Here is a 14,622-nt window from a genome sequence, read left to right on the forward strand (position 1 = left end):
CAGCATTTGCCTGGATTGATCATGCTAGCGGGATAGACTGACATTTGAATATTAAATAGGTAAGTGTTCAAATTGACTATACTGCCAACTACATTAGTCTGATGCTTAAAAGCTGTCCGCCACTAATCCAAAAGCATCGAGGCAGACTGAGGGGGATCTCCAGACAGAGGATCTCCAACTTGATGGACAGAAATCACAAAGAAGTATTATAGTGGTCAACTATATTTCAAGTGAAAGAGTTGACATTTTCTGCAAATACCTTCTGTCAACTGTGTGAATTACTTTTGGAATCGTCCGTGCCTATCAATACAAATACATTAAAGAAAATTTAAAGTGAAATAAATGTTGGTGTTCAATTCTACATACCTTGTTTTTTGAGGGCTAACTGAAATACCAGATAAAACATACTAGGGAGGGAGCCAAAATCAAACTCACACCCCACAGTGTTGAATAATTTATCTGATCATTTCTCATACAGGATCTATAAGACCACAAAAGAATCCTAAAGGTCATTCCAGAAGTGGTATTCAATGCTAGACAATAACTTGAAAAAATGAACAGAAAGAAAAACAAAAAATAAATAAAAAAAATAATCAAAGCAATAAAGAAGAGTAATCCATCATATTGAGTGTTATTTAGTATTGGAGTTGTTAAAAGCTAAATCAGCCTGACTGAAAAACAGTAGCTCCAGCTCCATAGCATTCCAATACAGTAAACATAATTTGAAAATTTCAAATGCATTCTTTGGGTATGGGGAAGACTTAGTATCTCAATCTAAAACCTGATCACTGTCCTCATATTACTCACTTTACATTTCATCTCTCACTAATCACCTTCTGAAATGCCCCAGTTTACAAACAATGGCTATTGTTTTACATAAGCTACACATTCTTAGAAATAGTAAATATCACAACTATTTACAAATCTTATAGTGTGAACAGCAGAAAAACAGATGCATGGATCCTCTTCCTTCGGAATACTGTTGCTGGGTTTTGTTATCCGGTGGGGGTGGGGGCGCACGCACATGTGCGCACAAAGTCTGGTTATCTACAGTGATTTATTCAAAATTTATTATAATGAATGCACGTCATTCTTGATAAAAGCAAACTCACCTTCAAATGGGGCTTGTGTGAATTCAGTGTGTCCTGTGTCCTGGTTTTGGCTGGGATTTAAACTTTTTACACTTTGCCTACCTTTTATCTGTTACCTACCAATAACACAACACTTTTTTATAAAAAGCTTCTGAAAATTCACTGGCAAATTAAAAGCAATCAATATATTCCACTATTACAGAACTATTTTACAGACTTTCAGAACATGCAACTTCTTCAGTAATGATACAACACATTATGAAGTTGGCTCTCAAGTAATGATCTTTGAATTTGTAAAGTCCTGGAAAAAAACTCAAACCACCACAAAATTAAGACCTAGAGAGAGAGAAATCAGATAATATTAAGAAGTAATAAAATGTTAGTTGCATAAAGCAGTATTAGCATATGCTTGTATTAAACTGGCTATGAGTCAAAGTTGAGAAAAAATACTGTTTCTATTTTGATGATATTGGATCAAATTCATGGTGAAAACTTCAAAAGGTAACTGAAATTATTTATATAATTATTCAGCAAAACATATTCTCATGATTCATAACAGGAAGATTTATCTAACTAAATAATGCAAAACATAAAGCAAACATGCATTTAAGATATCTGAAGCTGAAAGGTCTCATCTGTGAATTTCTGAAGTTGCATGTTGTTCCTTCCATCTCTCACAGCCTTTTGACTAATATCCAGAAGCTGGATATTAAATTAAATCCTTAGTTCCTACTTGTACCTCACACAGGCAACTTCTTGACAATGACAGTCTCTGAAACTATGGCCCCAGGAAGCCACTAAATGTCATCTATGCAAAGAGAGCACAGCACAGAAGTGCATAGAGCGCACCAGTTATTTAGATCTCCTGACTACGCCAGTGTAGACCATATGCTTTTAAGATAAGTCACCTTGTCTAACATCAGGCATCTACAGGATAAGTATCTATCACCAGGTTTGGTGTCTATGGTTCCACTACAGTCTACAGATATCCAGTCAAAATAATAAGAGTCTAGGCAGCTATTAGTCTCAACCTCAATGAGACACCCACATCTGGCCAAGACAATAACCTCTATAGTATATTGAGTAGGTCAGTATTGATGGAAGAAGAGAGAGGATTTTGCTACAGCGAATAAAGATGCTCTCTTTAAAGATGCTGCAGCACCCAGACAGACATTGTTAATTCTCACTAATTCCAGCTCCCAGACATACTGAGTCTGTGTTTCCCTTCCAGAGTGATTTCTGGACAGACGTGCATTCTCCTGGAACAGAGTGTTAACTAGGCTAATGCTCTACATGTATTATTCTTATTGCCACAGTAAGGCTATGAATTATCTCCTTGTACCCAAAATGAAATTGTAATACAGGAGATTTCAACCTGTGCAAAAGTACTGCTTAACATCTACTGCAGATATGCTGACAACATGGGATAAAAGTATATATGACTATTTGAAGTTATCCAGGGTTATGGGCTATCTCTGACATCTGTTTCCTGCCAGAAAACAACTGGTTCATATCCACCAGAAATTACATCTCCTACATGTTGACAGATGCTGATTTAAGTCCTCAAACTGATCCTTGACAGTGAAGAGGGAAGTAGATGCAATCACTGGTACCCAAACACCTCCAGGATCCCACAGTACTCGGAGCCTGCACGGAAAATTTGGTTTGTATGTCATCACTGCTTCTAATGAACCAGCAAGCCTTGTGCTTTTCAAGTTCACTTGGGATCACTCATCAAGCAAACAAATTTACAGATAAAATTAAGTTTGTTATGGCAAAGCTAGGGGTTTACTTTTTTTATTACAAACACAAAAAATAATTTTTGGGGGAAAAAACCCCAAAAAACCCCCAAACCTAGCACGTTAGGACATATCAAATATTGAATCTTTTTGATGGTTGTCATTTAAGATCTCTGAATACATCTTGCCTATGAAAACTGAAGTATCTCAGTAACACCCTGCCATTCCAAGTGCTACCTTTCACCATCTATCTTTTTCTCTGGGTTCAGAGAACAATTAGAGTACATGCCTAATTACATCCTGTGGGGTTTCCTGGTTTCTAGAGAATACAAATGAAATGTCAAAGCATATTTAAGAAATCTTAATTTCCATTTTAAGTTATAAACATTCACTAGATTGCAGCTTTGTTTAGGTGCAGCTGTTCAGGTATTTTTGAACTGCGCTGCCTTGGCTATACAGAGAGTTCTTTGGAATGCTCATTTAACATCTTCGTTTCACCTCCTGCTTAAGAAGTTAACTGAACCCTTCGCTTTTCAGACAGTCTGAAAAATGTTATTTACAAAATATTATATGGTCAATTTCTTAATGTATTGCTAACAGATAAATAGCTATCATAGATGCTATAAAACTACTATTTATGTAATATTTTAAAGATCACAGATAGGGTCCAGGATTGGACGGTTAGGCACATAACCTTCAATTATCCTATCCAATCCCATCAGTTCTGAGACACTATCACAGCAGTGTCACACCGTTAAATAATGTCACTGCTGAAGAGACTCCTAACGATCACATTATCTTTTATGTTTTCGTGAGAGCAAAGTTAAGATCTAGCAAATTGTATATTAAAGCTGTGAAATAAACTAATAGTAGCTATATTCTGATCCTGCACTTCAATGTAAATCACTGTCAATAAACATTTCTGATTTGACTTGCTATAATACACATTCATGTTAGTTACGTATAAAATTTAATTACACATAAAATGCAGTTATATATAAAATTCATTACGTTTTGCAGTGACTGAAAAGCAACAGAGCACAATCCACTTAATGAATCCAAATGGATGATCCAGAAATGTGTCACTGATATAAGTGACTTGAATTAGTGTACCTGTAAAGTATTAAAGGTCAAAGTTTGTACGTACCTCTTTTTGATACACTATCCCAGCTTCAAAAAGCTTAAGAAAGAGATATTGCGTCCATTTGTAGTACTCTGGTACACAAGTGGTTATTTCCTGCAGAAATGAAATAAAAAAATTCCTGAAACTATTCTTACTATTTTCTTACAGCATTTCAACATAAACAATTAACTCAGGAGTGTATAATACATGCCACAGAGAAAACATAAATGTTTATTTATGTGTGTATTTATGTACAAAAACCATTTGTGTAATCTTTATAACGAGTGATATTCACCTGTACAGAAAACCAGGCTTTGTGTGGGTTTGATGCACAAAGAAAAGCTTCCCTGTTAATATGGAATAGAAGAACCCTGTAAGATCAGTGCTGATAGATACAAGAAGAGAAGATGCATGGAAATGACCACAGCTGCCTGACCAGGGAAACAGCAAAACTAGAAGAAAAGTAGACTCAAAGAAGTCATCTTAGCCAGGTTGCCTTTTCTTCTGTTGTTCAGCAATGAAAAGCAGCAACAGAGACTGTTGAGTGTTCAGAGCAGCTGGGAGCTGGCTGCAGAGAAGCAAGCAGACCGCAGGAGCCTACAGCTGAAGCAGTAGATAGAGGAGGACAGCGGACCAGCAGTGAGGAACCGAGGCTGTTGACAGATAAAGCGTGTGGGGCAGTCAGAACAGAACATGGAGTAAGACTCTCAATTTCAAGATGAAAGACTTGTGAAGGATGTCTCACAATCAAAGGTCAAATAAGTGCCCATTTTAAAAGGCAAACCAGCTCACGTTAGAAGAATGCTCTTGGTTGAAGTATGGAAAAAAAAGAGAGCCATAAAAGAAGTCACAAATGAGGGTGGTGTCAAGAGGGAAATAAAGACAGATAAAAATAAAAGACAACATAAGAAGGATGAATGGGAGTTAAGAGAGCAGCAAGTAACAATATAATGGATAGCTTTTTTAAAACTTACAAAGATTGCCTAAGTTTTTAGTGAACTCTAGTAATTAAAAACCTACTTCTCAGCTGCTTACAAAGTTTCTTATCTTGAATATTTGTTCTTACCCCCCCCACATTTCAAATAAACATCTTAATATGTAAAGATGACTAAAGGATTACACGATTATAGATTCCAAATTTTCTCTGTACAAACACAGTGGTTTAACAGGTGCAATGGAAACAGATATGCCTGCACTCGTATATTTTAAAGTTTGGCCAAAGTGAAAACTGTGTAACTCAGTATTCAAGACCACATTACATCATAAATATGTAACAATAAATAGATCACATTTCCCTCCTCAACAGTTCCCCTGTTTAACTTGCACTTGGTTAAAGAAAAAACATTTCTGCAAATTTTCTGTTTGACCACATTTGTACTTATTGAAGTAGAAGATGACTCCTACGCTGAACTTCAAACAGCAAGAACATCTCTTGATTTTAGAGTTACAGTGTTGACAGCAAGCTATTGATAAAATTTATTCTGTTTGCAAATAGTTATCAACTACCTGAAACAGCTCCAAACGTGAAATGTCTTTCACCCAGGCTTTCCTATCACCTAAGTGTCCCAATACACATAACTTCAGCAATATCATCTGCTTCTCAAACGAAATCTGAAACATCCTAGGATAAAAAATTTATTATTTTTCTACAACTTTACATGCCAGTGATGAAACTTTGCTTTGAACTTTATATTCCAGCGCTGAACTGTTGCTTTGAACAATTAATATGACCTTTGAGCAGGTGTGCCTCAAAAGTTTGTATAAGAGGTTTTCAAGATCAGAAAAAGACATTTAATGGCAAGTTCTCAGCATAGCATGTGAAGACTTGGTTATGAAAAACAGTTACTTGAATAAATCCCTGTGCTCTGCACTGAAGAAAAAAAAAGAGAAAAAAGAGACTTGATAAAAGTCTGATTTCCATCTCTCCAGCTAAACACTATCCAATTAATCATCGTTTTCCCCATGCCCCTCCACCCCGCTTCTCCACACAGTGACATTAGTTCTTCTGCCAGTGTGATGCCACTACAGGCACTGGAGCTTCATCACTGGAATATCAGACACACAAAAGAAGATAATCCGTTTTGGTACAATATAAGATCATGTGGGCAACATGCAAACAGGTAAGACAATAGAAGTGAGTTGTCAAATAAAAATACTAAAATAGACTGAGATATGTCCTTTTGGTCTTGAATGGTGGACATGTGTTAACTGAAGCAAAGAGAGATGACATTTCTCAATCTAAAAAGTAAGTTTAGATTGAGCTACAAACCACACAAGCTTGAGCCACAATACAAGCTAACTCCTGGGAACAGAATCCCCTGTACATGCTCTCTCACGAGTTGTAAATTAACACTTTTTAGAAGGAAATGCAGCAGACTGTATCACTGAAAACAATTTGCTGTGTGGTGATCCACACCAGCTCAATCCAAATTGAGCTGCAAAAAGATCACTGAAGCTCATCATTTAACTTTATAACCATGAAGGTTTGAAGTACCATTTGAAGTTAACGAAGAGAAATTACATCACTACCAAGTGAAATGAGCTGCTGATGACAAGCCAGCAACCTCTTGTCGAATGTGTTTTGGTTTTTTTTCCTACCATTTAGCACATTAAGACTTATGGTGAAAAATAATTTTTCACATATTCCAGTTACTGATCGTGATTAAATAAATAATGTTTGGTAAAAAGTTTCCATTAGGCTGCTATCCTGCTTAAATTAAGGTGAATGTTAATGTTTCTATTTATACTTTATGAGCATGACAAAAGATTTGCAGTGCATTAACAGAACTAACTTAACTCAGAAATACAGAAAAGGGCTTATAAAAGGGTTTGCAAAACAGCACGATGGAGCCCTTCCACCCTGCCAAAAAATGTAACTTCCTGCTTGTCACTTGTGAGCTGAGCACTAACATAACAGCACACATCTAGAACCCCGTGTCATAAAGCAGTCCAGTGAATATATATAGACATGATATTAACCATATTTTCTCCCAAGATAGAATACATACTAAAAATCAGAACGCTTTCACAAATACGAAATACACTGCTCAGCTGCCCATTGCATGTGCTCTTCAGTGCTCTGTGACAGATTTAGTGATAACCCATCAGCCCAGCATTTCAGAGGGTGCTATGAAACAGGAGGGACAGCATCTCCCTCTCCCCCCACCCCTTTCCCCTTTTCCTTTTGTCAGCTTGCTAGCTAAAAAGAGTATCTGATACGATCACCAAAATGCATCTTTACCATTGGTTACTGCTACTGCTCCTTATCCTACAGGAATGACACTCAATCATTAAAACAATTAAAACAAACCACCTTTAAAAGTGGTCTGCTTTCAAAATAGCAGATATTGCCAAGGTATAGAAGAGAAAGACCCCTACCCTTACCAAAAACTACTTTGCTTAATCCCTTTATCACAGCACAGCAATCTGTTCCTAACAAATAGAACGATGGAAAGGCTAGTATCTTATTTATTTTTGCAACTAAATTCCAAGTTACAGACTAAATAGCAGTATTAAAATTTAGACTTGACAGCACTGAAACTTGGGAAGAAACTGTTTCCTGTTAAGGTTAAAGGGCTTTTCATTATTAAAAAATCTGATTAAAAAAAACCTCCAGCTACCAAAAATATGGTAAAACCAACAGTAAAGAATCCTGGATAAATGAAAAAAACCCTAAACTCAGTGGAAAATTTTGGTCACTAATAAAAGAAAAACTAAAATTTTCAAATGCCTTGCTTTATAATTCATAATTTGTTCTAAATCTGCTCCATTCTTACAACTTTCTATTATGTAGCTCTGACCTTAAAACTGTTTTTTGTTTGTTTTTTAAGACTACTGTTATATCTTCAGGTTACTTTCATGGCTATTTTCTTTTTAAATAAAAGCAGTATTTACAGGCTGCATAAAAGTGTGTGTTTGTTGTAAGATTTGTTACGACTTTGTGAATAACATAACTAGACTAAAAAGAAGTAATTTCCTAGTTTATTACTAATAATTTTATTTTTAGCACAGTCTTATGCTATCCTGAAGACAGACATTTTGCACTTGATACTTATTAAAAACGTCATAAGGAGAAAAACTCTGAAGGGATTTTTTCAAAATCTGTTTGGGAAGATTAAACAGTCTTTACTTATTATTTGCCAATTTTGGTATTAAAGGGCATGTACCACCTCATCTGAAAGTATATTTATTTGATTTTTCAGAGGTTTAGAGCTAGACCAAGCTACATTTCTAAATTCATTGGAATATTTCTATGTCAAAGCCCCTTAGTTTCATGCTTTATTAGCTACCAATGTCATGCAGTGCCTCCATTTAAAGCATTAATATCTTTCCTGCAAAAAAAGTAGCCTTCTATCAATGGTTCCCTTTTTTATTTAATTACAAGTAGGGTGACCGATTATCAGTGATATGTGGGTAAAAAGAAAATTTAATAAGCAATGCTCTTTCTACTGTTACAGTTTTGTGCATGCTCAGGCAGTACACAAGAATGACAACTTCAAAACTAAAGAGAAAAACATCTGCATAAAGAAAAATCTACCAAAGATTTCATCTTTTTTGAATGTACAGAGCAGAAGGGGAACATTACTCTTATGCAAAAAATTATGTCACTCTGAATGCATGAATTGAAAAGTCTAAAAAACGTTTGCAGAACGAGCTACCTTCTAGAAGAAAGTTACAGATTGATTTACAGTGGTGAAGTGATGGCTTACTGCGAATATGCATTCAGTCTGACAGCACTCCTGAGCAAAAGGAAGGAAAAATGTTATACGCTCTCCATCCCTTGCTGCTGCTGCTATGAATCTTTGAAAACGATATTGCCTAATTCTCCTGAAAATCATGTTTAAAAGAAGTGACAGGCAGTTTGCTATGCTGTCTGGGATGGTATTTTGGAGAAATCTGATCACCACGAATGTCCAAATCATTGTTATCTTAAAAACAAAACATAACCACAATGCTGATGTTTTTTATTTTCTAGGTGTTTTTAATACCTCTGAGACATTTCTTCCATCCTCAAACTGCAGCTTTTTAACCCTGGATCTGACAAACACAAATGTCCTGAATAGAAGTGTTCTCTCTCTTACTTACCATTTTTTAAAAGTCTCTCCCCAAAACCACACCATTTTCAAAGTGGTTTCAAAATATAACATTTATTACTTGAGGCACTTAAAATACCTACATGTTTCAGGGAAAAAAATATCAGATCACTATTAGTATTGAAAACTACTCTAAAGCGAAGTACTTGCAGAGCTATTTTATGCATTTAATCACATTTTTAGTTTGCTTACATTTTCTGTTTAGGAGAATAATTTTCAAGTGTCTTTGTAACCTCGCTTTCTGGATTAATCTAATTAGCTTTTAATAATGCCTTATTTATGGTGCCTTACTGGTTAAGTAATTTCACTGACTGCTACAACATAAAAATACTTCTACATTTTGATTTGTAAGACAGAGAGAACAATGAAAAAACCCCAGATAAATAGAAAGAAACTTCTAGTATCCCAGGTGCACTGAGATTTGTTCATAATAATTTTACCAAGCAGTAAAACTACAACTAGTCTTCATATTCCTGGACATGACTTTCTTGAACACCACACATGACTTTATAAGCAGTCGGCTTCTTCAGCACAGCTACATACACTAGGTATTCAAAATGGCTTTTTTAGTATTTTCCCACTTTTTTTTTCCCTTAACATTTGTAAAATGGTAAAATTTACTTAAGTTTCCTTCACATCTTCTAGGCATATACTCTAAGCTGGCCACAGAGGACAGAGACAGTTAACATCAAAGGTTGTCACTTTTAAAAGGCAATTCACCACACACTAAAATAGGGATCTAACACCAGGGAATGGCTTCCCTCCAACATACATTTGCTAAATACTACGCTCTAGCACAATGAAGGAGCACGTTTAAGCAACACCAATGAAGCGAAATTAAAAACAAAGTCCTGTTTCGCAAAACAGTCTTGGTTAATTAGACTAATCCATATAAGAAGTGTTTTTCTTGTGTATTTCATAGGAGTCACTAATGCTAAAGGGCCTGTTTACATTGTCACAGTATTTTGTAAGCCACTGATTTAGTGCCATACAAGTATAGAATAATAAAAAAAAAAGTTCCTTACCTCAAAGAACTTGCTTTTAAGATAAGTACTTGCACAGCACAGTGCATTGCTGCGCAAAGATGCTTGAGTTAGCCCAGAAGCAGTACAGCTGAGGCAGTAAGATGCTCTGCTCAGCCTAATTAGCCTTGCAGAGAAGCAGGCTTTATCAGCCTGGAAAATCCACTCTGCTACAGCTTAGCTGTTGCGCTTCCAGAGGTAGGTCTTTCATGGCTAGCTCAAATATCTGTGCATTTGGAGATCAAGTAATATTGATATATTTCAGTCATCATACATTTTTTTGCAATGAATAAACCTATCTATTTCTAATGGTTACCATTCAGATCACCCTTACTCCAGTTAATAAGGCTGGCTTTCTAGGTAAAATAAAACTTAACTCAAAAGCTACGGAGTGAAAACTCCCAAAATTCACCGTGTTTTGATGAACACTTTTTAGCTGTTTTAAAATCTTACCTTTCAATAACACAAACTATGTGCCTCTGGAGCATTCTAAAGTATTTCAATTACACAACTGTTCAAATGGACTTAGTTGTAGAGTTATCAAAGCCCTTTCCACAAGTATTCAAAGACTTGCGAAAGTTCGTTAACCAAAACATGGTTTACTAAAAAAGTGAGGGTAAACCTCAAAGAACAGGCACAGAGATGACAAATTACTTTTCCTTGTGTACTTATATTTCCTGCCATGGTTTTCAGTACTGCCAGTTCTCCATCTCTTCTTCAGAATGGAAGCGTTAATGAAAAGTCCATATACAGACACGAATTTTCTCAATTTTCTTGAAAGGCAGTCTGCAACAGTCAACTCTTGTGTGCTCCATAATAGAGCCTATACATACGATTTCATTGTTTTGAAGTATTGCTGTATTACATATACAGAAAATCTCTGAGACACCAACAGTTTTAAATATAAGAAAATAATTGTCAAGAATGTGTGCAGTGAACCTTCCACAACAGATCTTTTATTTTCAGAGCAATTTTTTGGCTACCAAGAAATCTTACTAAAGAGGCTTAAACTGAAAAATCTTGCCATATATATGACATGATGAAATACAGTTTTTTAGATGCAAGACATAAAAATAAACAACTTCACCTTCAAGATTAAAGAAAACAGATGGCAGGTCTCAGAATGCCAGAAAACAAATCCTTTTGCTTTTCAGATCTACAATGCTGCTATAAAAATCCAAGATTAGCATCTCCATCACTCTATTCAGAATTATATTAAGGTGATAAGCAACAGTTATTGCTGGGAATATAAAGGTAGTGATTGACTATGATTTACCGGTAAATGCAATAACCTTACAATTGCGTCAAAAATTCATTTATTTTTTATCTTGAAAATTACATTCGCTTATGTCTGATCATGTTTGGTAAGGTTTTTAAGATGAACACCTGTTTCTCAAGTATTAGTGTTTTAAATAAAATTTCTATTTTCCAAAACAGTCATGATATGAACACCTACGAAAAGGCAGGCTTATTCTTCAAATTTAGAACAACATAACCAAACCACCATTTCAAGTTACTAGCTTTTAACCACTGAGTATATTATAATAAAGAGACACATTGAAAAAAGCACACCTCAAAACATACATACCTTAACACAAAGGCATGCTATTTCATAAATATCTATTGCCTAACTTCTAACACAGAAAATTGCTGCTTTGAAAGAGCTGAAAAAGCAGAGAAAAATAGAAATGCAAATCTGAACTCCCTTTAAAGAAAAGATTCTCCTAAACCTTGAGATTATCGCATGATATCAGTATATCAAAAGTGAGAGAAATCTGATAAAAAGCTTGAGAGAATCTCAGTTCTACAGTTTACAACTTAAACCAGTCACTTTCAAAGACTTCTATATTGTCATAAATAAAATGGTGAAATTCCATGTTTTTCAGTGTTCCATCATACAGTAAAATAAAGCAGCATCTCTTAACAAAGAAAAATCTTACCCTTTCCCATGTAAAAGACAGACCTAGTGCATCAAACTGTTCCTTCATGTGTTGAATATTACTGCAAAATTAAAAAAAAGTAAAATTATTAACTTAAAATATTTCTATCATGTGATCATATTTAAAATCAGGTGCTTATAAAATTCTGAGAAATCAAAAGCACTAGTTAACCTCTAAACACTATTATCTCACTAGCAAACTCAAGGAACTGTCAGAATACTCATCTTAATAACTTTAAAAGTCCCTAGTGTATTCTGGTTCAATTTCAATAACTGTGTATACAAGACAACAATTTTTCTTCTTTTGATTTGAGCATAACTGAAAAGCAAATATGGCACTGCAGTTTGAGGGAAATGTTCATAAAGCATCACTTCCCACTATTTTTAATTATCTTTGTTATCTCTGCAGTTGAGCCAAAGGGCCCTCTGAAATCTTCACGATGCAGTAGGATCCACTTTCACCATCAGCTTGATCCTGCTCTATTCTGGCAGTGATATCCTGGCTGTATTTTGCTTTGACTCTGGTGATTGTGTGGCTATAGGATGAATTGAATCTGCTTACCCATTCAGCTGAAGACATGCCCTACAAAAAGCTCTCAAAAAAAGCCCAAAACCAAACCCTACCAGTTTTCTTGCTTGCCTCTGATCAACAGGCTGATCAAACCAATACTGTGGTTGCAAAAACAGCTGAGCCAACACAAAGGAGGTGGTGGGAACATAATATCTGTGGAGGTGACAAGTACCCCTAAACTTCTGGTGGAAGCACAGCCACAGGTAAACTTAAGTCAGCTGTGATACTGTAGGGCTAGACCTTGCCCCAGACAGATTATATTAAAAATGTGAAAAAGATATATCAGAATATACAGTGAAGCTCTATTTTGAAAACATACTAAATACAGTTTACCAAAATTCCCACAATTACACATTATTAACTAGTGACCTGGTGTGATTTCATTCACATGCTTTAAAATTTCTTACAGACTTTTAACTTTCTACTAAAATGCATTATGTCACATAAAGTATCTTGTATCCCCCTCACAGTGGCTAATCTGACAGTCATGAAACCAAGCATTTAACGCTTACCAGAACAAAACTTGCACTGCTGAATAACTGAGTGATGCAAGTATCCAGTATTAACAGTCACAGAGCCCCAGTTACACTAGAAAAGGCTTGCCTTTTCTGGTAAGGTACCCTTCCTGGTATGGGTGTACCAGGATATCCTCATATGGACTCACAGCTTCCACTGGGAGAAACCACACTTTCAGTAGTACTGCTTTTATTAAAGTGCCACTCAAAATGAACTGTACCAATTAAAAAAAAAAATCTAATTTGAGTGTATTTTCACAAAGCTTCTGCCACTAACTCTTACCAATAAAAATTTCTGTGTGTCTTCTGTAAGTAACTCTGTCTTCAATTTGTTTTATGTTTTTTCCTAACTCTGAGAATGTAACAAGCAATAGTCAATTTGAGTTCATTTTAAATCACCTCTTCAGAAAATGAGGATGCTCTGAAATTTGGTTGCTCACTCCTGAAACAAGTAAGCCGAAATGCTTACAGTGTGCTCACTTTTACATCAGGTTGCTATCACACCATCACAGCTCCATGTTCAGTTCAGTCATCCCTGCTGCAACCATGAGAAACATTCAGGACAGGAACAGTGGAGAAGACAGGAGACAGCAATGAACCAACTCCCTTCCTTACCACAATTAAAAAATTGGGTATGTAAATAATTTTCCTATTTGGATGTTATTATAATCAGTCCCAATGATGATGTGCTAACTTTTCTCAGTTTGTTGTTATAATATTGTTATCTAATTCTTAAAACTAGACAATCTTACTTTTTCCAGCACTAAGGAAATTTTCTAAGCAAATTTTCTTCTAGTATAAAACATCTTGTACTCGTTGTACTAGCTGAACTGCTTTAAGTGTATGAAACAACACGCATCTATTTCCAAGAACAGAGAAAAGCAGAACAGCACAAGAAGTAGAAGACTAGTATCAGCTCAGGCTGTGCCGTCACACGTTTTTTGATATGACCTAAACAAACTGCTAAGATAAGAGAGGCTGAACTGATACAGTCCTTTGCTATTGCACAGTCTCTGCCCCACATGCTCACTGCTTTCCTTTTGAGCCAATTCAACTCAGTCAGCTGGCAGAATGGCTTTCTTCTTTCTGAGTTCGCAAGCTGAGTCACTTCAACAAGATATACTAGCTTTGGCACTTGCAGGACAAGAGGTTAGGAGGGACCATGTAGTAGAGGGAAGAGGAAAACACTAACCCTTTTGTAATCAGCATGTACTTAATGTCAGCCTTGTTGTCTCAAAACTACAAACCTCACTACTCTCTGCCTCATGTCATGCAGGTAAGGATCACAGAGATCTATCTGGTGAAGGTTTCATCAAGATAACTGAGGGAAAAACAAGCCACTCCAACATAACAGATACATAGATTTGTTTTACAGCTAAGCTTCAGTAGGTTTACTGAAAGACAGAAATCATCAATTTGCTGACCATGCCACAATATAATTGGTAGCCCACACCACACTGTGCACAGTGATTTTTCAGACTCTCTCAAAAGAACAAAACTAGAGTTTTGTGTCTTGATGGTAACTGGTT

At 35.8% G+C, this 14,622-nt stretch overlaps 1 protein-coding gene across 1 annotated transcript in view; it reads right to left on the reverse strand.

Annotated features, from left to right (window-relative positions):
- LARS2 (leucyl-tRNA synthetase 2, mitochondrial) overlaps positions 1-14,622 on the reverse strand; it is a gene marked incomplete at its 3' end in the record, with an annotated part of 73,204 nt that overhangs the window by 45,447 nt on the left and 13,135 nt on the right. Inside the window, exons 4-5 of the mRNA XM_010282740.1 lie at positions 12,009-12,069; positions 3,978-4,067 (exon numbers count right to left, since the gene is read on the reverse strand). Coding sequence (XP_010281042.1) covers positions 3,978-4,067; positions 12,009-12,069 — 151 coding nt within the window. The remainder of the gene's footprint in view (positions 1-3,977; positions 4,068-12,008; positions 12,070-14,622) is intronic.

The sequence above is a fragment of the Phaethon lepturus genome, unplaced genomic scaffold (genome assembly GCF_000687285.1).
Source record: "Phaethon lepturus isolate BGI_N335 unplaced genomic scaffold, ASM68728v1 scaffold7202, whole genome shotgun sequence".
Taxonomy (NCBI): domain Eukaryota; kingdom Metazoa; phylum Chordata; class Aves; order Phaethontiformes; family Phaethontidae; genus Phaethon; species Phaethon lepturus.